The 26861-nt window shown below is 39.9% G+C and overlaps 2 protein-coding genes across 5 annotated transcripts in view; one reads left to right on the top strand and one right to left on the bottom strand.

Annotated features, from left to right (window-relative positions):
• si:dkey-183c6.8 (protein O-GlcNAcase) overlaps nt 1-22414 on the top strand; it is a 36785-nt gene extending 14371 nt beyond the window's left edge. For both annotated transcript variants that reach the window (XM_017710261.2, XM_017710262.2), the window contains 14 exons: nt 326-456; nt 919-1090; nt 3006-3104; nt 4348-4617; nt 6655-6741; nt 10125-10540; nt 11320-11494; nt 12647-12703; nt 13746-13831; nt 14246-14350; nt 15272-15363; nt 16264-16459; nt 17331-17487; nt 18336-22414. In XM_017710261.2, the coding sequence (XP_017565750.1) occupies nt 326-456; nt 919-1090; nt 3006-3104; nt 4348-4617; nt 6655-6741; nt 10125-10540; nt 11320-11494; nt 12647-12703; nt 13746-13831; nt 14246-14350; nt 15272-15363; nt 16264-16459; nt 17331-17487; nt 18336-18472 (2180 nt within the window). In that variant the 3' untranslated portion in view covers nt 18473-22414. The remainder of the gene's footprint in view (nt 1-325; nt 457-918; nt 1091-3005; nt 3105-4347; nt 4618-6654; nt 6742-10124; nt 10541-11319; nt 11495-12646; nt 12704-13745; nt 13832-14245; nt 14351-15271; nt 15364-16263; nt 16460-17330; nt 17488-18335) is intronic.
• Nucleotides 22415-24157: 1743 nt separating this feature from the next.
• si:dkey-183c6.7 (urea transporter 1) overlaps nt 24158-26861 on the bottom strand; it is a 32616-nt gene continuing 29912 nt past the window's right edge. Inside the window, exons 8-9 of one of the 3 annotated variants that reach the window (XM_017710229.1) lie at nt 25911-26050; nt 24460-24536 (exon numbers count right to left, since the gene is read on the bottom strand). In XM_017710229.1, coding sequence (XP_017565718.1) covers nt 25934-26050 — 117 coding nt within the window. In that variant the 3' untranslated portion in view covers nt 24460-24536; nt 25911-25933. Of the gene's footprint in view, nt 24537-25910; nt 26051-26861 lie in introns of all 3 variants that reach the window. The other 2 variants (XM_017710228.1, XM_017710230.2) reach the window with 2 other exon arrangements.

Here is a 26861-nt window from a genome sequence, read left to right as displayed (position 1 = left end):
TCATAGCTATTAGGTCTCAAAATATGATGTATGTCAAATTTGATACACATTGGCCTTTTGAACTTTGTATGGCAAATTTCTAACAAAAAAGTCAAAATACTTTAAAAAAAAACTATAAAGTGCTTGGTAATTACTTATATTTGTACTAGTGTATTACTTGTAGTTGTTGAACTCAATGGAACAAATTTCACAGTGGTTTTCTTGTGTTTTAGTATCAGGGCACACCAGAATTTTCATGTTATAATCACTGCCTATAGGAGCAATGCCACCAGTTAAACTCATGAATTTATTTTAAGAGTCTCTCTCTCTCTCTCTCTCTTTGTAGCCCAGCTGAAAGCTCTGGTGTGTGAGGCTGAGTCAAGGGGTTTGACATTCGTCTATGCGCTCTCTCCAGGGCAGGACATTGTCTTCTCCAGCTCGTCTGACCTCACGCTGCTCAAGCGCAAACTTCGACAGGTACACAGCTGCACACAGATCCAGCCATGCAGATTTAAATATCAGAAACTACAGCAAAAACTTTTACAGTTTCTTACAACTGAATTGAAATCTATGACGTTGATCAGTACAAGTAGACTACCATCATTTCATACATTATTTTGCAGTCAGATTGGCTTTATTTCACTGAAAACGCTGATTCCAAACTTTTGAATGTCAGCATAAAAAACACTATGTAGGAACCATCACTGCATGACAAGGACAACTATTTTTAGCTTTCACTTCCTTAAATGCTCATGTAGCCACACACTTCCACACATACATACACACAGCCCTACTTTATTATGTAGCTTACCATATTAAGATCCGCCCCAATCTGACAACTTTAGAATTTGTCCTGTTTAGCTCCACAATTCCCTAAAGTGTTACAGAAGCCTGAATCTTGCTCCACTTTCTGTTGCTCTTTCTCCTCTTCAACGCTAGGTAGCAGAACTGGGCTGCCAGGCATTTGCCATCCTGTTTGACGACATCGACCACTCCATGTGCCAAGCCGACACTGAGGCCTTCTCCTCGTTCGCTCACGCTCAGGTGTCTGTGGCCAATGAGATCTTCCGTTTCCTGGGGGAACCTCACGTCTTCCTCTTCTGCCCCACTGGTAGGACATTTTTCACATCATTCAGCAGCCTATCAACATCAGCCTCTGCTCAGTGATGATATGTTAGTGAACATCTTTAAATATTGCTTGTGTGGCTCTCTCAGGTTTACTGTACTTAATGACACTGATCTACATGGCAGCTTACTTAGTTTCACATTGGTTATATTTCTGCTTTTGTATGAATCATTTTTATGCTTATGTTAAGATTGCTCTCACACCATTTCTCACTTGTAAATGAATCTCCATAAAATATTTTTAACAAAAAAAAAAAACAATAACAGATGGTACATACATGCAGACTTGCACAAAGTTCAAAGAGTATAGATAAAGAAAGACTGATATAACTAAATGTAGTTCAAATAAAAAAGAACTGATCGGTTCCAAATGAAAGTTTACATAAAATTAGGGAAAATTTCATTTTTCACACACAAAATAGTATTAGAACAGTTTTCCATGCAGTGAAAATTCTAGGACTGTATAAATGTAGTGACCTTTGGGTGGCCAAGGTAACCTTAGGCGAGCAAAGCTAGGGCTTTTAGAATGTGGTGGCACAGTAAGACCCTAACGAAATAAAAAGTTATGCATTATTTTTTTTCTGTACATAACTAAATTTATCTTATCATTTCAACATTGAAAACTGTGTTAACGTAATGTATTTTAGTCATTAGACTAGTCACTATAAAATAAAGATTATACATACAAAGGTTATACATATGTCTACACACACACACACATACACACACACGCACACACACACATTATCTAAGCCTGATGATTAGAAAAGTAGCCAGACAGCACTGTGTAAGATTACCTACAACGCAACCATAATGCATGCCAATGGCAGATTTTCACCATAAAACAAAATTGATGCTTATTGATGATGGCTGAATGATAATGGTTGACTCATTGTCCATAATTGGGTGGCCATACAGGAATACCCTGGAATGAAAAATGTTTATATTTGTCAAAAATGTCTCAGATGAAGATGAAGATCTACCCATTTCTACCATTTTCGTATGACCACACATTATAAAAATGGCTCTGGATGAATGAGTAAGACGTTTTTCCCACATGTATTAGAGTAATGAAATCACTGAAGGGCATTACTTTGACTATGATATATTTAAACAACATCCATTGCATCAGTAACACGTAGTGCCTGGTGTACAAGTCATACATTCACTCACCTCCAAATATCAATCTTTCACATACATGTTAAAGAGAGATATACAAAATATACTCCCTCTGGAAGCTACATTCAAGAACATCCTATCCTAATCCTAAGAAAGGTAGCACTTTTGAAAGTCTTGCTGCATTACGAAGTAGCAGTAAGAAATTTCACACAATGTGGTAGTGCAAACTATGAGAAATGTCTATTAGTTTGTGCATTACAGTAATGTGATTGCTCACTGATCACAAAATCATGCAGGTTTAACTTTATTGGCTGCCCCAACCCCCAACCCCCGACTAAAGTTTACTGCTGCTGTTTGACCAGGGAGAGTGGAGATTATTTTACAACCAGCCAAGTTGCAGTTTTAGGAAACCTGAAGTACTGGGCTGAAGTACTTTGTCATAGTTAAGTGGGTGCAAACAGTCTGATAAGCCAGTCAAAAAAAAAAGGGTGGCACTTAAAATAGCCAGTGCCATGCCAGCCACCTTTCTGCCTTCAAAACTGTTTCATAATGACTAGTCTTGAGTTTTGCAGTTTGGGGGTTACTAAGTAAAGACATCCAAAAAAGTATAAAAGCACACACTAAACAGATTTTTTATTATATACTCAGCTCTGAGGAGAGCTTTAAGGTGAGATTCTTATATTGGTGGCTCTCTCTCTCTCTCTCTCTCTCTCTCTCTCTCTCTCTCTCTCTCTCTCTCTCTCTCTCTCTCTCTCTCTCTCTCTCTCTCCTATGTGGTGTAGAGTATTGTGGGTCTCTCTGCTCTCCCAGCGTGTCCAAGTCCCCATATCTGCTGACAGTGGGTGAGGACCTGCTGCCTGGCATCTCAGTCATCTGGACAGGTTAGTGTGTTGATCCAAGAGCAATTTATGTCTTTACCATTCCACTTAAAATAGCTACATGGACAGCTGATCCTAGTTTCACTCTAAAGCGCTTAATAAACAGGTTTAGTGCCTGTGTTTGTAAACAATCTTTTCTTGGTTGCTATGAAAGAGCTAAGCTAAAGCAGTAGTGGTGTTCTACATAAGGAAAACAACCTTTACTGACACATTCAAAAAACAGTATATTCCAATGCCTGGAAACATCTCACAGGTACTGATAACAACTATATAGTTGTAAAAGGTGCAGTGGGAGTGTGTTATTGCGATTAAAAGCACAGCTGTGATTTGGTCACAGGCATGAGCTGAAGGCTTATGCAACTTGAGTGAAATTTAGTTTTGTGTAAGTTTCAAATAACTCAAGTTGCATGTGGGTTTTATAGTCGAAAGCCATCCTAACGGCTAGTTAGTATTACTAAGCAGTCATGGGCTGGAGTTTGGGGAACTGGCCCTGTGACCAGAAGGTTGCCGGTTCGGTCCCCAGTGCTGACAGTCCATGACTGAGGTGCCTTTGCGCAAGACACCTAACCCCCAGTTGCTCCCCTGGCGCCGTGGATAGGGCTGCCCACTGCTCTGGGCAAGTGTGCTCACTGCACCCTAGTGTGTGTGTATTCACTACATACATAGGTGTGTACTACACATACATAGGTGATTCACTTCACAGATGGGTTAAATGCGGAGGTGGAATTTCCCCATTAGTGGGATTAAAAAAAGTATCACTTAAGTGCCATCAAGTTGTTTTTGTCTCCTGGTGAATGTATGGATAGTGTTTCTCCAAAATATCCTGTCTTCCAGCTACACAGCTAATAAACAAACAAGGGGGCAGTGCAGCACAGCTGTTGTTCTAAGCTTAAATCATAAGCCAGATAAAGGTAAAGCTGTTATTCATGTTACGCTCAAGCATTTAAAAATATGGTCTGTATTACAGAGTTTGCTTGTCTAGCTAATTAGCTCTGTGGTTAGCCTAGTCAAGGACAAGTTCATTCGTAGTGAAATATCCCCTCTTTAGTGTCCCCTCCTCCTCTTGTGCTGCGAGTGGCCACTTGTGTTACGTATGTGTTATGCTTTACCGAATGGTGAGGCGAGGTGAATAAGGGCATGTTAACACCAGCCAAATTTTAGGCCTGATTAAAGCTGCAACTGAGCGTTTGCCTTTAAGATATCCTGATTAACTGATGTGTTGTTTTGTCTTAAATCTCTCCAACAGGGAGCAAAGTGATCTCGCGGGAGCTGAGTGCTGATTCACTGGTGGAGGTGCAGTCGGTGCTGCAGCGCCCTCCCCTGGTGTGGGACAATCTTCACGCTAATGATTATGATTCTCGCCGTGTCTTCCTGGGGCCCTTCAAGGGCCGGCCACCTGGCCTGCGGGCTCACCTCAGGGGCCTCCTGCTGAACCCTAATTGCGAGTTTGAAGCCAACTACATCCCTCTACACACACTGGGGACCTGGCACAAAGCAGGGAAGGAAGAGAGAGAAGGTGAGAAAGGAGAGGAGGCAGCGAGAGAGGAAAGAAACATTTGATGAGTGATGATAGGGTGCAGAAAATGGGAAGGGGAGAAAAAGACTGTGATGAAAGAGGACTGTGAGAATGAAGGAGTTTGTGAGATTGTGTGGGAAATGGAGGATTTGATTGTGCCAATGAAAGACAATATGTCCTGTAAGAAAATGACAGAAGGTCAAAAGGGCAGTGGCATTCAATTGTATCATAGAGGCATAGTGAGAAATGTGTTTGGTGGGTGGGAGCTAAGGGAGATGTAGATGGAGATGGGGAGAGAGTGAGAGAGAGAGAGAGAGAGAGAGAGAGAGAGAGAGAGAAAGAGAGATAGTGTTTCATGCTGTAGTGAGGGCTGAAGAAGTGGAAAAACTGTGAACATCAAGGCCCTCAGGCCAGAGGTTAATCGTCATGTTACAAAAGAGCAGGTGCCCTATGACATAATATGATTAGCTTTTTTATCATCACAAGGGCTCAGTGGGCAAGACTCACTCTGCACTAACACATACACACATTCAGTCGACCACATTTTATGTCTATAGGGAGATTCTCTTTACTCTCTCTCTCTCTCTCTCTCTCTCTATATATATATATATATATATATATATATATATATATATAGTTATTGAGCATTGTGATATCACACTGTCACGATTGTTACATCCCTGGTGACAACATTGGAGTATTTCTCACATCTGAAATTAACCTGTGAAATAAGCTTTTATACATAATAGTACAAACTTGTGAAATAAGTGTTGTGATGTCACATTTGAATGTTTGAACTCCCACAGTCAAATGATATACTTTGTTGATTTTCTGAGTGAAAATACATCAACTTTTAATATGCAATTTTTCTGCCAATTTCAATGTACATATTCATACTCACAAATCAAAAATAAAGCAAAGACAATATATAAACAACTAGACAACTAAACAGCATCACATAATTTAATCGGAAACTAAAGTGCTTGAATAGAATTATATAAATTGTCCCAGTTTCTTATTGTTGACTTTACTATATTAACCTTGCCTTGCAGTGATAAAGGAAGATTATTCCATCGCTGACTATCAGACTGAATGTCATTCTCTTTAATAATTCTTGCTATATCTGGGTGTAAGGGGGATTCCTTATGTGTATATATATATATATATATATATATATATATATATATATAAGGAATCCCCCTTACACCCAGATATAGCAAGATTTATTAAAGAGAATGACATTCAGTCTGATAGTCAGCGATGGAATAATTAAGTGGCATCTCTATAGATTTGTCTCGATTTATTTTGTATCTGAACAGGTTTCTGAACTCCATAAATAACCATAAAACTTGAGGGATTGCAGATTCAATTTTGAATAAATAAGAAAGTAAATCCGCAGGGTCACCAAGCTCTCCCTTGGAGATAGGGTGAAAAGTTTGGTGATTCGAGAGAGGCTCAGAGTAGAGCCGCTACTCCTCCATGTTGAGAGAAGCCAGTTGGAGTGGTTCGGGCATCTGGTAAAGATGGCCTCTGGATGCCTCCCTAGGGAGGTGTTCCAGACATGTCTGACGGGGAGGAGACCCCGGGGAAGACCCAGGACACGTTGGAGGGATTATATCTCTCGACTGTCTTGGGAATGCCTTGGTATCCTTCCGGAAGAGCTGGAGGAGGTGGCGGGGGAGCGGGAGGCCTGGGCCTCTTTGTTTAGGTTGCTGCAGAGTAGGTTGTTAGGTTGTTGCGACCCAGACCCAGATAAGCGGTTGAGGATGGATGGATGGATGGATGGATGGATAAAAAAGTAGATAATCAGCAAAAAGTGAAGTATAATGAGCGTGAACAGTTGTAAGAGTTATGAGGTTATTCTCATATGATCATTTGTTCTAAAGGCTCAAGACAGAGAGAGAAAATGACAGGGGAAAGTCTTTTAAATGTCAGAAATGTACAGTATGCCTAGGAAAAAATAAACAGCCATAAAGGTTACAGCAGATGTGTTGTATAATGTTAACACTGACCTGTGTGGGTGTATGTGTTTGTTAGGTGAAGAGCATCAGTACTGTCCAGATCAAGCTCTTTCTGCTGCGCTGCAGGACTGGATGGATGAACTGAGTCAGCCGCTACAGCCTGGTACTGACTCACCTGCAGCCTTTTAACAACTACTACTCACACATTACAGACACACAGCTTACTGTTATGTATCAGTATTTTCTGATGCAAAAGGAAAATGTTATATGCATACTGTAAATGCATTGTGCACTGAATATGTGTTAAATTTTTGCTATACTAATTTATAACTTATAAATACTAATTTACTAACTTTCTCATAGCCCCTCCACTCGGCGCGTGTATGTTGGGGTTTTCCCCGGTGGACGAGAGGGTAGCTTCCCTACGCCTTCGGGTTGGGAACGGGTCCTGACTGTTATCTGTGCTTATGCACCGAACAGCAGTTCAGAATACCCAGCCTTCATAGAGTCCTTGGGAGGGGTGCTTGAAAGTGCTCCTCCTGGAGACTCGATTGTCCTACTGGGGGACTTCAACGCTCACGTGGGCAACGACAGTAAGACCTGGAGTGGTGTGGTTGGGAGGAATGGCCTCTCTGATCTGAACCCGAGTGGTGTTCAGTTTTTGGACTTCAGTGCAAACCACAGTTTGTCCATAACGAACACCATGTTTGAACACAAGGATGTCCATAAGTGCACATGGCACCAGGACACCCTAGGCCGCAGTTCAATGATTGACTTTGTAGTCGTGTCAGCGGACTTGCGGCCATGTGTATTGGACACTCGGGTAAAGAGAGGAGCTGAGCTGTCAACTTATCATCACCTGGTGGTGAGTTGGATCAGGTGGTGGGGGAAGATGCCGGTCAGACCAGGCAAACCCAAACATAAAGTGAGGGTTTGCTGGGAACGTCTGGCAGAAGAACCTGTCAGATTGATCTTCAACTCACACCTCCGTCAGAACTTTGACCAGATATCGGGGAGGTGGGGGACATTGACTCAGAGTGGGCCATGTTCCGCTTCTCCATTGTTGAAGCGGCTGACTGTAGCTGTGGTCGCAAGGTAGTTGGTGCCTGTCGGGGCGGTAATCCTCGAACCCAGTGGTGGACACCCCAGGTGAGAGATGCTGTCAAGCTGAAGAAGACATGGTTGGCCTGGAGGACACCAGAGGCAGCTGGCAGGTATCAACAGGCCAAGCGATCTGCGGCTTCAGTTGTTGCCAAGGCAAAAACCCGGGTGTGGGAAGAGTTCGGTGAGGCCTTGGAAACTGACTTTAAGTCGGCTCCGAAAAGATTCTGGCAAACCGTCAGGCGACTCAGAAGGGGAAAGCAGTGTGCCACTAGCACTGTATATAGTGGAGATGGTGTGCTGCTGACTTCGACTGAAGACATCATTGGGCGGTGGAAGGAATACTTTGAGGACCTTCTCAATCCCACCAACACGTTCTCCAGTGAGGAGGTAGAGTCTGGGGACACGGGAATAGGCATGTCCATTACTGAAGCCGAAGTCGCTAAGGTAGTTAAAAAGCTCCTTAGCGGCAGGGCTCCAGGGGTGGATGAGATCCGTCCCGAGTTCCTCAAGGCTCTGGATGTTGTGGGGCTGTCTTGGCTGACACGCCTTTTCAACATTGCGTGGACATCGGGGGTGGTGCCACTGGATTGGCAGACTGGGGTGGTGGTGCCTCTTTTTAAAAAGGGGGACCGGAGGGTGTGTTCCAACTACAGGGGAATCACACTCCTCAGCCTCCCTGGGTCTATGCAGGGGTACTGGAGAAGAGAGTCCGGCTTATAGTCGAACCTCTGATTCAGGAGGAGCAGTGCGGGTTCCGCCCTGGTCGTGGAACACTGGACCAACTCTTTACCCTCTCCAGGATTCTGGAGGGTTCATGGGAGTTTGCCCAACCAGTCCACATGTGCTTTGTGGATTTGGAGAAGGCATTCGACTGTGTTCCCCGGGGTATTCTGTGGGAGGTGCTTTGGGAGTACGGGGTACATGGCTCTTTGCTACGAGCCATTCAGGCCCTGTACAAACAAAGCAGGAGTTTGGTTCGCATGGCCGGCAGTAAGTCAGACTTTTTCCCAGTGAGAGTTGGACTCCGTCAGGGCTGCCCTTTGTCACCGATTCTATTCATAATTTTTATGGATAGAATTTCTAGGCGCAGTCAAGGGATGGAGGGTGTCCGGTTTGGTGACCTCAGGGTCACATCGCTGCTGTTTGCAGATGATGTGGTCCTATTGGGGACATCAGGCCGTGAACTTCAGCTTTCCCTGGATCGGTTTGCAGCCGAATGTGAAGCGGCCGGGATGAGGATCAGTACCTCCAAATCCGAGGCCATGGTTCTCAGGCGGGAAAGGGTGGAGAGCCCTCTCTGGGTCGGGGATGAGCTCTTGCCTCAAGTGGAGGAGTTCAAGTATCTCGGGGTCTTGTTCACGAGTATACTAATTTACTTTAGTTTTAATATTGATCTTACTGTTATCTATCTTTACTATATCTGTGCTTTTACACTGTCAGTGTATGACAGTGATAATTCAACCAAAACTAAAATTTTCCTATTTAAAGCTTGTTTGAAATACCAAATAAAATGACCATATTTATATTATAGACACTGCTACTCCTGGTTACTATCACAACTGTAAACATATTTCAGATGGTAAATTTCTTTATTCCATCTCTCATAAAATCTCTCTGAATGACAGCTCATTACATCTCACTGACTGATTTGTGCAGACATTTTGTAAAATTGGTGGAATACTACAATTAGAAGTATTAATAAAGGGGAATTACTTAAGTAAGAGTGTATAAGTAGTTTACTGAAAAAGATTCAGTACTTACTTTGAATGACTTTTTTAGATATTCACAGTCACAAACTGAAAGCATTTCTAATTCCTGACAGTCCTGATCACAGTATGCACCACTAGTGCACATGGTTCTGTGTTCTGTATAAGGGACAAAATTAACCTATAAGCATTCCTCCCATAGATGATTAAATACTGCTTCCTAGTTTATCTGTTTAGAATAAGTAGATTTTTTGCTTTGGCATTAAAAAAGCAATTAGTATTTGATTAAATATCAAATGAACAAGCAGATAATTCAGTTTAAATATATTTTTTAATGATAGACATGGACAAAAAGGACAAAGTGCCTGTTTTTAACTAAGACTAGTTAGCTAGTCTGCTAATTACTGGCATTCTTGCTCATTAAAGTAGTAAACTAGAGTGTGCTTCCTTAAGGTTGTGACACTAGCCACACACATTGTCACCGTAACTTACCCGTGAGTTCTCTCTTGTATCCGACTGTGCAGCTGATTAGCTAGCTTAACCGGTTATCTCCATTAGATGTATTGTTGTTAAAAATAAGGCTTAATTTCTCAGTATTTAGCCTGACTATGTTAGCTGCATTAGTCTCGTACCTCCAGTGCAAACTAAAGAAAAATGTTTGGTCTGTTAAGTGGACAATGTCCACTGGCAGTGTTATTTAGACCAGGATGAGCTTAATCTGTGTTCTGTCCTTCAGGTCGGCAGACCAGGCCTACAGAGCACAGGTCGTCGGGTCCCTCCTCCAAACACAAGCCTTCTGACAGCTCAGACAATCAGCATGGGGCTCAGTCCAAACCCTCGTCCACTGCGGGGGCCTGCTCCGCCCAGTCACATAAACCTTCAGCTTCTAGGAAAGAGACTGTCGCACGGCCCCTGCGGAGTGAAGAGCGGGCTCATGGGGGCCACAGTCGAGAGAAAGCACCAGGAAAGGGCCTGTGTGCTGGGAAGGGTCCATTGAGTGAGGCACAGGTGCGACTGCTGGTGGGCCTGTACTACCTACCGCATGAACACGGCCCACCAGCCCAGAGTCTGCTGCAGGACCTCACCTGGCTCAAAGCCAATTGCCACTACGTCAGTGTCAATGGCAACGGCAAGAAGACCCAGCCACAGAAGGTCACTATAAGTGGTGATGATAATGATGTGGATATGTAAGAGATGGAGAGAGAAAACTTGGAATCACTGTTTCCATTAATAGAAAACCAGTTTTGTTGCAGGTTTAATTACTCTTAACATGCTAGTCCTGTGCTGCATCACAGATTTCAAATGATCAGTAGGAAGATGAAAAAAGAAAACAAGAAGGATAAAGCTTTAGAATATAGCAAAATTTATTAATCAGGAATTAAGTTATAATATAATGTGTATTTTAAATGCTCTTTATTTGATAATCTCAGGGCAGATAACTTGTAAACACACAATTACAGCATTACTCATCATTTAATAATTTTGTGTTTAATAAAATAGTAATAAAATAAATTGAAAAAAATATTTCTCTTTTGTTCCTGAAATATTGAACAAAACATCCACAAATACCCTTTAATATGTATAAATCTACAGTATATGTTTTTGTATATTTAACCCTTAATTATGAAATTATTACTGTGACAAGTGTTTCCAAACTTTTGAACAGTAGTGAATTTCTTCCTCTCCGTTCTTTTTAGTACCATATGTTTTACTTTTAAATGTCACCCTCTAACTATCTTGAACTCTCTCTTAAATATGAGTTATCCTCCCACTCTTTGCACATTTAGTAAGCTGCTTTGGAAAATGTGTTTTTCAAATCGACCTTTTCTAGTCTATGAACATTTTTCAAAATGCCACCTAAGCACCTCTCTCTTAATTTAGTTTTCTGTCTATTTTTTCTAATAAATCTCTCCATCCCCTCTCTCTCTTAGGTGGAGGAGTGGCGGGCGAGGGCGGGCCGGTTTCTGGCTGCGTGTGATGAGATTGCTGTGCTGCATGGCTGTGTGGTGAACAGTGTGAACAGGGCTGTACTTTATGACCTGTACCCCTACGTGTGGGACCTGAGGAACACCATACTAGTAGCCAAGGCCTTCATCAGCTGGCTGGGTGAGAGAAAGCATGAGAGAGTGAGACAGAGAGAGAGAGAGAGAGAGAGAGAGAGATACAGGAAAGAATAAAAAGAATGGAGGAACAGAGAACATTCGTGACTTGTAGCAGGAGTTACGCTGGTTTTGATAAGCAGTAGTTGTTGGAGGTATCACATATAAAAGTGATTTGCAGAGTAACATTCTCTCATGACACGGGTTTTACCGTATTGTGGATGCCAAGAAATGCTATGACAAAACAACTCCACGTACATTCAGGAAAGTGGCAAGTTGTTTTAAGATGGGGCTGCTGAAATATTTAGCAGGATACAGAGTAATTCCAGCCGATGCTCACCCTGCTGTCTCTGCTCTGTCTTACTAGACAAACAGCAGTAGGAGATTATTAAAATGAATAAGACAGAGATTATTGTTTTGGCTTAATTTTTAAAACCAATATTAGGCTGCTTCAGGGCACAGACCTAGCCAGTAGTGTATGGCTACTACAGATTTTGAAAGTATATGAAAACAACTAAGTTAAAATACAAACTCTGGCATACAAAAAACACAAGTATGGCTTTTTTCCCTTTTTTGTGGTTGCAGTAAACCATTCCTGAAATGTTGGTGTGCTGCATTCTACTCTGCCCTTCTACTTCCCACATCCTTACCGACAATACAAAATAAAACTTAATTTGAAAAAAAATTTACTCAACAAAATGTGACACACCATTTGACCATTTACACAACTATTCCTATAGTCCTATTAACTGATTATTACTTTGCGACAGTAGTTTCCTAATATGTTTTTTTGCACTCATGTAATGTGGAATAACAGATGTGCCAATGTGGAATGACAGGTTGTCTTTGTTAGCTATAGCAAGGTGTGAACTTTTAGAGACCAACTGTGAGGTGCAAAATACAAAATACGATGTGCAAGGAGGCAAAAGCTAACAGGATTGAGGAGGAGAGAACTATATCATGATATCATATCATTATTACCTAGGCACTGTTAGATCTTGTGATATAAAGGTCATATCACTCCCCTTTACCAAGCAGCTGATGTATGACAGCGTCTTTTACTGCTTTCTTTGATCCTTATATTTTGCACTTCCCTCTCCAACCCGCTTTCTTTGTACCTCTACCTCTTTTTCTGAGTTTTTATTTTTCTTTTCTTTAGAGGGGCGTGTGATGAGTGAAAGTTCTCCACTGGGTTCCTGGAAGAACTGCTTCCACTGTGAGTAGAGCTCAGTATGCCCTGCTATCATAGCCATTTTACAAACTGACCTCCAAAAAAAAGTTGGAACAGCAGGTAACCGTACAAAGACATTTAAACAAATGAACTTGTATACAGTCATTCTAAATTTGATGCCTGCAATTTGTTCCAAAAAAGTAACAAATATGTTACATCACATACAGACACTGGCTTTGCATTGGTATCAATAATCCTTGTCTTCTTTGGCCCGGAGAACACAAAATAATTAGAAAGATGGACTCCTCAGACCACATCACATATTTCAATTTTACATCAGTTTGTTTCAGATACGCTTTAGCCCAGAGAAGTTGGCAACATTTCTGGATGTTGTTTATATAAACCGTGTTTACTTTGGGTTTACCGAAGTATTCTCTAGCCCATGTGATTATATTTATTATGAAAGCAAGCCGTTTTTTTAATTCAGCGCTATCTGAGAGTTGAAGGTCACGGGTATTCAGTATTGATTTTTTTAGTCTTATCATTTACTTACAGAGATTTCTCTGCATTCTCTGAATCTTGTGATTATATTATGCACCATTAAAGGTGAATTACCCCAAATCTTTGCAAATCCTCATTGGGGAACATTGTTCATTTTTTGGCTAAATGGCGAGGATTGCTTTAATCCATCCTTGCTCATAAAGGTCACAGGCCTTTCCTGGATGCTCCTTTATACCCAAGCATCAACTGTTTAATATGTTTTCTAGTCCTAAATTAAACATATCCCAACTTTTTTGGAACATGTTGCAGGTATCAGTTTTAGAATGAGTGTATATGTATAATACATACTGAAATTCAAAAGGTAAAACATTGTCTTTTCACTGTTTTCATTTAAAGGAAAAAGTAAGTTTACAAATTACTTTCTCTTTGTACAGCATTCAATTAATTACAGGTCAAAAAGGATGTGCAGATCAGTGCTTTCTGTTTTTATTTACATTTTAACTACTGTCCCAACTTTTTTGTGTTGGGTTTGTACATGACTATCCATTTTTCCAAAAACTGAGACTGAGGAGCCTCTTCTGAACAGGGTGTGGGGCCTCATCAGGGGCGGAGCTTCTAGGTGTGGAAGCAGAGCCCTGGGTGTTCAAAGGGGGACTCTCAGGGGAAGTCCAGGTATGAACAACATCGGGCATGTAGTGTAGATATGTAGCATAATATTTGAGAACAGTTTGAACATGACTTCTTTTTCCCTTTAACCTGTATTCTTCTTTAATAACATGTTTCTCAGAGCTGATCCACATTTGTTTTGGTATGTAAAGAACATTATCAAACAAAGCTGAAGATTTACTCAGACACTATTGTAATGCATTCAACAGTAAAGGCAGAACGCTTCGCATTTTACATGCAGATCCTTTTTACTATACCCAGGTGGAGGAGCACAACTATTCTGGAGGCAGATTTTAATGAGTTAAACAGGACATCACAATAGTCCCTTCTATTGTATTGCTGATGATACCTTAGATAACACAGGGTTAATCTTGGCCTCTCGCTCTCTCTTTCTCTCTTTACTCTGTCCATCTGGAATAGATGCTTCTTCCTGTTGGCACCAGCAGTGAGCTGTTCAGCCACCCTCCTCCTCTCTTCCCCACCTCTCGCCTCTACAACATACGCCCCTTCCAGCACAAAGACAAGGTGAAATATATACAGACACACGCAAAGATGTCTACACACTTTCGCACACACTTTCGCATATAGACGGTCATAAGCCACAAAAGCGTTTAAAATTATTTGGGCAATTTGTTTGTTGTTGCACTGCATACATTTTTCAAATAAATAGAAATTAACATTAATACAAATGAATAATTATAATAATAATTGTAATAATTAATAATTATTAATTAACAAGCACTTATTTATATCTTTGGTCTTTGGATCTGTCATTGCATGGATTCTTATCCATCAATTGCATCAAGCACATACTTGATTTAACTTAATTAAGTTATGGGTGTCAAACAGTTTACCCATATAAAATGTTGTGTTTGCAATTTTCTCTGAGCACCACCTCACTCTGCTCTCTCTCTCTGTCTCTCTCTGTCTTTCTGTCTCTGACTGCCTTTGACTACATTTGCATGTGCATTTAACTGTGCTATGAAGGAGGCTGTTTAGCTGTTTATCTGTCAAACAAAGCAAAAATACATTTCTGATTCTGCATGAAGTAATTTGTATGATTATCAGACATCAGATTATCACAGTAAAGGAAATCAAAACAGGTTAAATTACTGTTGTTGACAATGATTTCTGCCCTAGAAATGTTCTGTAAGGGGAGGCTGTAAATATACCTCTATAAGTTGAGTAATCCTTATAATCACCAATGTGAAGTGTTGATTAGCTGAAATAGGTACCAGGAATAGGTACTACATATAACTACATATATGTACAGTATTGTGCACTTTTCACAGTATTGTACATACACTCACACATACCCACAAATTATTCTCCTAATGTGTTGTTGAATACAACAGCTATGAGAGCTTTAGAAGTAGCTAATGATTTGACACTACTGTTGCCCTGTCTACACTCTAATGTTTGCGTACTTATCTTCCATACCACTAGGTGGAGCTGTACCGCATGGTGCGTCAGCTACATCAGAGGGCTAGAGGTGCTCAGGACTCTGCTGTGGTCCATCCAGACTTCATTGGTGACAGGTTACATGCGTTTATATGTGAAAAACACCTTGACATAGAATAACATCCTTGTAAAATTCATGGACACTTGATCTGTGGCTTGAATTTCGGTTACATTCAGCAGACAGGTCACTGTGCTCCCAATGCAGTAAAAGGTAAACGGATGTCAGTTTAGCCACAGAAACTAATCATCTCAGTGTTTGCATTAAAGTGCTGCATGTTGCTGAAAGATATAGTGCACCTTTCTAAAACGATTATCCCTTCATTAAGAAAAATCTGAACTTATCAAACCCATTGTATACAAGTATTTTGAGGTTTAAGTTCATAGGGTTTAAACAAATGAAAATATTTGGACATTTTGTGTCCATATATGGAATTAATTGTTTTCAGGACAGGCAAACAAACACCTGGACAATTCAGAGAAATTCTGGATGGATGGCAACCCTAGCAATGTCACTCCCTTCATTTCAGATAACTTCACACATAATTTAACTTTTAAAAATGGTCAAAAATGGGAGTGACCGATTAAAAGGAAGGTGGGTGGGTGATAATATACAACACAACAGAACAAACAGAGAAAGTAATAACACAATTACAATACAGATGAAATGCAAGCGTGTCTTTACAAAACAGGTTCACAATCTAGGACTGAACCATGTAATTTAGGTCTATAGCACCATTAAACCAGAGGGGGCGCTGCAGACACTAAACTGACCATGATGAGGATTTTATTTTGACTAATTGAAAACTGTTAACACTTGAACTAGACTGATGTCATTTATTATTACAAAGCGCACAGTCTTTAATAGAAAAATCTGCTTTAGGGTGCAATTGCTCTTTAAATCATAATAATCCAATGCAGTCATATTAGTAGTATCCGACTCACTTTCAGGATGACTGCTAATGTGTATGTGTCTTCAGGTGTCTGGGTGCGTCCTTGGCGCTGTGCCCAGAGTACAGCTTTGTTCTGGAGGATGAGCTGGGGGTGTGTGGGTGTGCTGTTGGCATCCTTGATGTGCGCTCCTTTGCCAAGCGGTGTCAGGCCTCCTGGCTGCCTGCTATGAGAGACAAATACTCTGTGCGTCCGCACGGATCCAACGGACACACTGCTACAAAGGTCAGAGTCCAACTCAGGACAGACTAACATGCATCTATGATGTCTTATATCATCACCAAACAAAACCAAAATCTCTTTTTTGCTAATATAATTTGAAAATGCTGCTACTACTGTTTACACTCACTGCTAGGAAAACCAGCATAGACCAGCATTGCTGGTTACCAGAAAAAAACATGTGTTGTGTTTTGGATGCTGCTCGGCAGCAATGGAAGTTAATTTACTGGTAACCACCAAAACATGCATATGTTGTATTTTAACACTAGCATTTTGGTCAGCCAGCATGACCATGCTGGGATGACCAGCTAAACCAACTCCAAGTCAGCATAGACCAGCCTAGACCTGTGGTCGGTTGTGCTGTTTTTTCAGCAGGGCTGTGACAAAGTTTCATTATGAATGGACTAACAGAAATGGTCCAGAATGACTTTGAATAAAATCTTGTTGCATTAATGTAAATTGAAAGTTGAAAATGTGTTTGTCATTCTCTGTTAAGTTGCTTTTTTGAGATATGGGCTTTTTTTCCAACAGCAACAATACAAGCCTCTTTAATGCTTATCCAAATAGGGTTGTTTTAACAGCCTTAACATTCTTACAACAGTCTCACAGTGTAAAATATTATGTACATTGACTAGATGTTATATCACTTGCTTAGGAATCAGTTTTTGCAGTGTAATAACTGAATAATAAATCTAAGATTTAAGGGGTAAGTACAAGTGCTATAGAGTAGTAGTGTTCAGTTCACTTTTGTATCCTGAGACGAAAGCTTGTGCTGTATACAATGCACAGAAATGTCCTTACTCTCTCAAACACAACACATACAGAACATTCACCATTTGCCTCCCTCTCTGTGTGTGTTTCTCCTGTGTGCCTGCAGGAGGCTCTGCAGAGTTTTCTTGAAGAGCAGGATTACCCAGACTCTCTGCTGTACCACTTCCCCTCTCAGCTTCGGCTGGAGGCTCTGCCTGAACTGGTTGACTGCAGCGTCAGCAGAAGCCTCCTCACCTCCCTGCTCACAGCACTCAAAGCCAATGGTGAGTGAGAGAAAGGGAGAAAGAAAGAAAAGCGTTGCCTTTCAGATTCATATAATATTGCCTTAGACCTCTGAAACTGTGTTGGTATATAAGTGTTGAAGTTTATGATAGTAGACTTGCTCTCACATGACATCAGTTCAATGTGCAGGAGTGTTAGCTAGAGTATATCATGTTTGTAGCATTATTAATGTTTCATTGTTAAACAACACCATCATTCAGATAGTCCAGTGACACTCGGAGGAAGAAATGTACACAGGCAGAACATTGGGTTTGGAAGATTTTTATGTACCACAGTGTGTAACAGTGGCAATTTAGGCATGATGTGAACTACAGAACAGCCCACAATTTCAAAGGTTCTATTCTTAGAACAACAGTTATCATTAAGGAACTTACAGCACTTATATTATGATTTTAAAAACCATAGTTATTTAGGAAAGCATTTTTTATGACAGTTTGATTTGATTGCATTACTTTGGTCTTATTTAGAATTTTTTACAATTATAATTATCACTGGAGGAACTACACAGTAAATCACAGACAGTAATAGAAGCTTTTTCATTATTTTTCAAAACAGGAAACAAAATGAATGCATAGGTAATTGTCAGTTATTATAACTGCTTCTAATATAAGAAAGGTGGTGGTAGACAGAAAAAAAGTATGGATTCAAGATTTGGCTACATTTAAAAATGTAACCCAGTGTTTGGGGCTTGATTGGCCAGTAATTTTGATTTCTATAGCCAAAGATCATGTTACAAAGTTTGTAAGTAAAAGAAACAATAAAATAAGGCATTGAATATTGTAGAACCATTAAAAACTCTCTTTCCCTGTTTCTCTTTATCTCACTTTAGGCTCCCAAGGTGTGTTTTGCGAAGTGCAGCCCACAGACCGGCTGAGGCTGGAATTCCTCACTAAGCTAGGCTTTCTGGAGATCTTGCGGGGGGAGGCTCGCTCCACAGAAGGGCTTGTTCTTGGCAGACTGCTCTAGAGCCTTAATCAGCCTATGAATGACCACCAGGGACCTAAATGGATTTTTCTGACAGAGATACACAGCAAAGGGCTCTGAAGTTAGAGATTAAAGGAATACTCTAGCATTGCACCTCTGTAGTATATGCTTAATTGCTATGGACAATAATATTACGTTTTCCTTTTTCAAAAGAAACGGAAACAAAAAATATATTGATTAAAGAAAAAGCCTGAGGGAAATGTGCTTCAGCAGCAGCCCTTTGACTTTTATTATAAGTGTGTTCTGAGAGCACAGACTTTCTGTTGCTTTTCAGTTCAAGGAAAATTATTCTTCATGGTAATTGACTATATGCTATATATGGAGCAAATAGAGATTAGGTTGAAAAGCACTTTACTTTAAGTAAGGGCCAAGTTCAACGAATATCTCATTCAATCTCATTGTTAGTCATGTTTGAGTGAAGTATAACCCTGAGTTTTGCAGAAGAAACATCGTTTAGGGCTGAAGGGTTACTTCCCCCAGATATACATGTGGCTGACAGCTGAAAGCATGTAATAATAAACGTCTGTGTCAGAACAGTTTATTTAGAGTCTACCTACAGAACTGAGCAGAAGAGTTAAACTGGGCTTAGTTCACGCTGGTGCTGGGGCAGCTATTGCAGGTACGAGGGTCTCCATCAGCCCTCTCTGTTTACCGGGGCATGGGTTCATAAAGAGTCTGGCAGGACAAGCACTGATCTACAGACACTCTGGTCCTCAAAGCTAGTATGCTAGTATGGGTCCAAGATTTTGTTCCTACTGAAATGGGCTGGAACTGTGCGATTAACAATCTGTACTGGAACTTGATCTATTAACCTTTATTCAATGAAGGGATTAATTGAAGCATTATTGTGCATTTTCCTCTCACTTTGTCTACTACAGAGCCTTACCCCAGCTGGTGCACTTGCAGTTCTCATTTGTGTGTGCTTGCACAGACGGTCACATTAAAAGAGTGCTAACAAGCAGCCTCTGTGCAACCTGTAGAGACGTGTTTCAGAAGCATATTTGAAACCACTGGTGACAAAAATCATACAACCACTTTGTGTCGTTTGGCTCAAATACTGCACAAGATGTCTTTTCCAGGTTGTTCTGGCTTCACATGCATATATCACAGCAAGATGATGTTTTCCCCATTAAACCAACAAGGCTCTATTTACTGAAGGGCTGGACTTTCCATAAAACAGCCATTATCGAGCATTATGAGCTCATGTTTCAGCCAGTGAACTGAACTTGTGCTTCTTTGTGCTTTTACATGCATTGCCTGTACATCACACGAGTCTGTCCTAAATGCATGCTTTGTCTGGGTGATGTCACTTGGAGATCAAGGCTACTAATTACTTGGATTATGGATGTTGCTGTTTGATAGGAACAAAAGCTTAGACCCACACCAGCCTGTTTATCAAGAAAACTGGCCACCATTGGTCTGCACTCATCTTGTTTACTGTGTAATAGCGATTACAGGAATCTTTGCCTCTGCTCTAGATTCTCTATGAATAACACCCCCTGATCACTACATCATTACCCAATTCAGTTTGATTTAATTCAGTTTACTTCTTTCTGTTGGTTTCTTTAATGAACAGGCATTTCTTCCAGTGGATCATTTATTCATAGCTTTTGGTGATGATGTGTAGCTTGTTATGAGTGGTTACAAGCTTGTGTGTTGGAACTGCTCATCACTTTAGGAGCCTAAAGCACAATGACTAGGTTGTCGTAGATGGTGGTTAGGATGTTGTAGGAGAAATAACACTTAAATAACACTGTCAGCTCTACTATCCTTTCTATTTAGTTATGTACATACAAAACATACGCAGACATAGTCACTGACCACTTTATTAAGTACACCTACCTTGTATGTATGCTCATTGTCCATTTTATCAGGTCCACATACCATATTGGTGCACTTTTACAATTACAGACTGTAGTCCATTGGTTTCTATGTATTAATTGGTAGCCTTTGTTCAGCCTTAATGGTCAGGACCCCCACAGGACCACTACAGAGCAGGAATTATTTGGGTGGTGGATCATTCTTGCACTGCACTAACACTGATATGGTGGTGACATATTAATGTAGTCCATATTATAGTAGTCCATCAACCAAAATATCCAGTCAAGTGTCCTGTGGGCAGTGTCCTGTGACCACTGATGAAGGACTAGAGGATGACCAACACAAACTGTGTATCAGCCGATGAGCTACTCTCTCTGACTTTACATCTACAAGGAGGACGAACAAGGAGGTGTGTCAAACAGAGTGGACAGTGAGTGGACACAATGTTTAAAAAATCCACTAGCACTGCTGTGTCTGATCCAGCACAACACACACCAACACTCTACCAAATCACTGCTGAGAATGATCCACCCAACAAAATAATACTTGCTCCTGACCATTGATTAACATGGGAAAGCTAACAGAATATACAGAGAAACTGATGAACTACAGTGTAATCATAGAAATAAAGAGTGCCCCTGAAGTACTTTCCAAAAGTCGGAGTCCAAAATTCATTTATTCAATTTACAGTCAAAATGGCTATTGAGTTCAAGCTATTCTTTTTTACGTTCTGAATTTTAATAGAAAATTACACAGAAGCCTCACTAACTAAGTATAATATCATATAAATACAAAACAAAGAGGTTTGCAGGGATATTTTTCTGCACCTCCAGTTCAGTCTTAGAAATTGATTGTTGTTCACTGAAGGTGAAGCCTGGACTCTGGGGTGGTCAGTCCATTGTTCTGAGAACACCAGCAGCTTCTTTGTTCTTTTAATTATTTTTTGAGTTCCAGTTTTGGAAACTATCACTTATGTTCTTGCATAAGTTCTTGTTCTTTGACTTTCCCCTTCCTGAGGCAAGTGGACTGTTTTATATTTAATATTGTATGAAATATCTCCTAAAAAATTAATAACTAATACTTAAAGGCTGTTTTGACTGGAAATTACATAAATGAGGGGTGGTTTCTAATTTTTGCACGGTGTTATATATAAAATGGACAGGGGCGTAGATACAAGGTAGGTGGGCTTAATGGTGTGCTTAAAAGTGGCCAGTGGCTATATTTACTTTAATGTTTGAGTCATACTATACAATGACAATACCGAAAGGTAGATGCTCTCTCTTTCTCTCACTCATTTATCCACTCACACACGCGCACACACACACACACACACACACACACACACACACACACACACACACACACACACACACACACACACACAGACAGACAGACAGGGTGTGTGAAGTGTATTAATTAAGGTCTTGGTATCTTTCCTGCAGGAGTTAACATGATGAATCACTGAATGCCACTATGAGCTTTTTATAGCTACACTTTTTCTGCAGAGGATACTTCACTACCTACAGACACACACACACACACACACACACACACACACACACACACACACACACACACACACACACACACACACACACACACACACACACACCGGTGTATAAATATCTCTGTGAAGGAGAACTATTATCATCAGTTTGAACCCTCTTACTGCATGCACACACACACACATTCACAGAGAACATCACTTCTGCTCACGGTTCTCTTTTACCAACAGCTCATGATTGCCATAGCAACTAAAACTCTTAGGTCATACAGCTTTTTTTATCTCCTGCTAGATATTGTTTGGTTAGAAACAATCATTATTACATTATAGCTCAAGGATGAGGTTATTTTGCATGTTGGCATTCTTGATGTTGTGTTTCACTTCACTTTTGCACTCATTTTTTGGCTGGTTTTAATATTGCTGCCATGGTTTGTTTACTAAAAGGCCTCAGATTGGGCTAATAATGATACTGTATTGATAATGTAAAATCCATTATGTTGGATGTTTTTAAAAGTTCTTTAAAAGTTATGGTTAAACTTTTTTGTACTGGAATGAAGTCTGTTTACAGTACTATTAAAAACCTTTTGTTTTAACTCAAACTCAGCCTTTATATGGGTTATTACAGTTCACTACAGATGTTGGACAGTTTTTTGGCATTCACATTTACAGGTCATTAACAGTTGTGAACTATAACAGCATGGCTACTTTTTTCTTCTATGTTTGTATCACTTGTATATTTAAGAACAGACTAGTTTTACACTATTATAAAAAACATTTTTCACTGTTGATAACACAACGACATTGGACTAAGTGGAGCCTGCTCACTTTAAAAGACCTCACAATAGCTCTAAGTTTCCTTACAATTTTAAATTGACACATTGTTTATTGTTTTACTGTGTACGACACTAGGAACAGCAAAAACAACACTGAAAAGAAAAATTAAACAATCGGAAAGAGTGACATTGTTTGAACAGGCTGTCATAATGTCAGGAAAATGAAGGCATTTGGAGGATTTGAAATTAAAATGAACATGTACAGATGGCCATGATTAAACAAACTTCCTGAAATGGAAACAGCCTAAAAAAGAACAACCGAATTCAAAACTGAATGCAGCTACAAACCAAACTGTCTTTACAATGTCAGCAGTTTAAAACCACAGTTTAAAAACTAAATGCAGTGTAACATATGCAGCACAGATCTGGTGAAACCTACATTGAAAGTATTATTGTTGAACAGCCTTTCATATCTATCACTTCTTTATTCTACATGCATGTTTTCGTCTGTTTGTTTGGGTTTTTTCACCTCTGAAAGCTGATCAAAGCACCCGTCCTACGCGGCCCACTCCAAACTGTCCAGCATTACACTGGCTCTGTTGTTCCTGAGGAATGGCTTGCTTTTCCTCCAGAAATTCTTTAAAAGTGAAATGTGTATAAACACATTCCGTGAGAGCTAAAGACGAGGATAAAAGTCAGGCCTGTTACTGCTGGTATTGCCACCAATAATGTATACTAGCACAATGTATGCAATTTCATCCTTACACTAAATTTTATTGATCAGCCAAGACATATACTGGAAGACCAATGAGGCTAATGAGTGATGGAAGCTCATAGTGCCCTATTTAGCATTCTCATCAATAAATATGAACACGAAATCCAGGCTTCAGGAAGGCTGCAGCTACTACTGTTTGTAGATTTCCAACTTACTTTTCTGTTTTATTGATGTCATAGAGTGTCAGAAACTACAGAAGTAAGTATTTGAGATTATTAAACATGGATTGAAAAGTGTGTAAAAATATGCAAATGTTGGACACATGTATTGGCTCCTCAAGTACATTTGGGTTGAGCAAAACGTACTGGAATGACATCTGTGTACAGTACTATTAAATGTTTATTTGTTTTAACTCAAACTCAGCCTTTATTTACAGTTCCGTAAAGATGTTGGACAGTTTGTTATTTATAAGTCATTAATTGTTAACAACAATATTATGTCTACTTTTATATGTATGTATTCTGAGATCTGTAAAAGCAGAGAAAAGTAAGTTGTGAATCTACAAATAGTAGGTGTACCATTTTTGAAGCCTGGATTTTCTGTCCATATATTTGGGTTCAGCAGAGAATTGTCTGTCTGTCCTTTCTGGACTGGCCTGCCAAAACTCACCTTTGAGCTGATGTATGGTTTGTGGGGAGAGCAAGAGTAAATGCAGTAGAAGAAGGAGGATGATAGGGGGACATTCAACATAAAGCAACCTGCCTCCAACCATAAACTCTGCCTGTCCAAATTTCATTTCCTAACAGGGTTATCAGAGGGAAAATTGATGGTTGCACCCAGGCTGCCCACACATATTTCTATTTTAAGGAGTTGTTTTTATTGCAGAACAAATTTTACACCCCGTGGGATGCATTTATCAGACTTTTCAGAGTGATGACACAATCAGTTTTTGCTTAAACAGAGCAGTTACACAGAGTGGAAACTTTTGATGAATATGGTGTGTGTGTGTGTGTGTGTGTGTGTGTGTGTGTGTGTGTGTGTGTGTGTGTGTGTGTGTGATCAAACAAGGTTGCTGCTTATGTTGTTCTCAGTCCATTGGCTGGGAGTTTGCAGGTACTGTTCAGGTGAGTTTTGCCTAGACTGGATGCGGTATGAAGAGAGGGCTCGTCCGGTCACTAAGAGCATCAGAATAACAGTCAAAGTGGCTGCCCAGCTACTGGAGGGGAGACCCATCTGCACAAGAGCACAGGTCAAACAAAACCACTTAGAATAGATGTTCAGGAGAAGATTAATAATTATAGAGCACAATAGATATCAAGAGGACTTGTGTCTGCATTTTGTATATCCATTCACCGGCCACTTTATTAGATACACCTTGCTAGTAAAAGGTTGGACCCCCTTTTGCCTTCAGAACTGCCTTTATTCTTCATGGCATACTTTCAACAAGGTGTTGGAAACATTCCTCAGAGATTTTGGTTGGTTATTTGAGCTACTGTTGTCTTTCTATCATCTGGAACCAGTCTGCCCATTCTCTGACCTCTCATATCAACAAGGCATTTTCGTACACACAACTGCCACTCACTGGATATTTTCTCTTTTTTGGGCCATTCTCTGTAAACCCTTGTGTGTGAAAATCCCGGTAGATCAGCAGTTTCTGAAATACTCAGACCAGCCCGTCTGGCATCAACAGCCATGCCACATTCAAAGTCACTTAAATCACCTTTCTTCCCCATTCTGATGCTCGGTCTGCACTTCAGCAAGTCTTGACCACCTCTACATGCCTAAATGCATTGAGTTGTGGCCATGTGATCGGCTGTTTAGCTATTTGTGTTAACAAGCAACTGAACAGTGCCTAATAAAGTGGCCAGTGAGTGTATATTCTAGTAGGCCATATACAGTGGACAATAAAAATGAAAGTAAGAATAAACATAAAACAACTAAGTGTGTTTGTCAGTATATTGTAGGTCCTCTCCTTTGCCATGTTTTCATAAAGTTATTATAAGAAAGCTAATTACATGGGGACTAAAGCATGCATATCCATTAAGTAACATTTTTTAAGAGTCTTTATGGACACCTTATTCCAGTAATTGCAATATGTTTTATGAATTAAATGACATTGTACTGATATTAAACTAAAGTGATGAGTGTTTGCCCCACTCATAATGTGAATAAATTAAGTATCATTCCCTAGTAATGGAATTTATAAATCTAGATAAGAACACCATTTATCAACTGTATGAAAGCTTTTGATGCCCTCAACCTTAAGTGATCATTTTCATACTCATTTAAACATACAGTTAAGGTCAAAATTATTAGCCCCCAAGGCGACGTAGGACATTTTTCCTAACATTCTGTCCAATATTGACATAATTTATAAAACTTTACAGAGCAAAGCGTTCATCACTGTAAAGGTTCCCATTTGGCACATTTTTGATATTTCAAAAAATCTTGTGTACATTTTCTGTACTGTATAATAAATGTTTTGAAAATTGGGGTGAAATGTCTTCTTAAAAGCCATTTATGCAGTTTTCACAAGGATTCTGACATTAACCCATGTTTTCTTATTTGGGATTTGTTTGTTTTGAAGAAATCTTTTGGTGGTCTAACTTGGTTGGTCACTGTTGCATGTTCTAGCAAGACAATGACTTGAAGCACACATCCAAGTTGGTCCATAACTTTTTGAAGGACGCTGAAATCAAGGTCATGGAGTGTCCTCTCCAATCCCAGTTCTCAATCCTTTTGAGAACCTATGGCAGAAGCTCAAGGTTAATATCCATGCTGGAAAACCCTGACTTGGTGATTTGGATGAGCTGCAACAATTTACCATTTAGGTATGAGCTAAGAGACATTGTTTGAACAGGCTGTCATAATGTCAGGAAAATGAAGGCATTTGGAAGATTGAAAGTTAAAATGAACATGTACAGACGGCCATGATTAAACAAACTTCCTGAAATGGAAACAGCCTAAAAAAGAACAACCGAATTCAAAACTGAATGCAGCTACAAACCAAACTGTCTTTACAATGTCAGCAGTTTAAAACCACAGTTTAAAAACTAAATGCAGTGTAACATATGCAGCACAGATCTGGTGAACCCTACAGTGAAAGTATCACTTTCAAGTGACGTGTGCCAACCTAGTAAGGAACTACAGTAAAAGGCTGCTGTCAGTTCAGAAAGGTTACACTATAGATTATTATTGTCAGTCTAATAAATTTGGCCTTATCATGTTTGTTTTTTCATGTTTCAACTCAGTACATCAGTAAAATATCTTCATCAAACTTAATGGAGATTTTGTCTTTGCTCATTTGGAAGTAATTATACTGCACATACTTTTGCTACTGGTTATTTTCTTGGAAAACTAAGTGTGATGTCATAAATGTAATGATGTAATAAAGGGGTTAATAAGTTTAGCCTTAACTCTGTGTAAATACTAGTGGTTAATAAAGTATGACATCTATAATCCTTGAGTGAGAGCAGAAATCCTCTTTGAACATTTCTGTGAGAAATGTGGATCGAGAATGGCTTGCTTCTGAATGTACCTAAGTATTAAGAGTAAAGC

The sequence above is a fragment of the Pygocentrus nattereri genome, chromosome 2 (genome assembly GCF_015220715.1).
Source record: "Pygocentrus nattereri isolate fPygNat1 chromosome 2, fPygNat1.pri, whole genome shotgun sequence".
Classification (NCBI taxonomy): Eukaryota; Metazoa; Chordata; class Actinopteri; order Characiformes; family Serrasalmidae; genus Pygocentrus; species Pygocentrus nattereri.
Note: the sequence above shows the minus strand (reverse complement) of the source record. Positions and strands in the feature narration are given on the sequence as shown.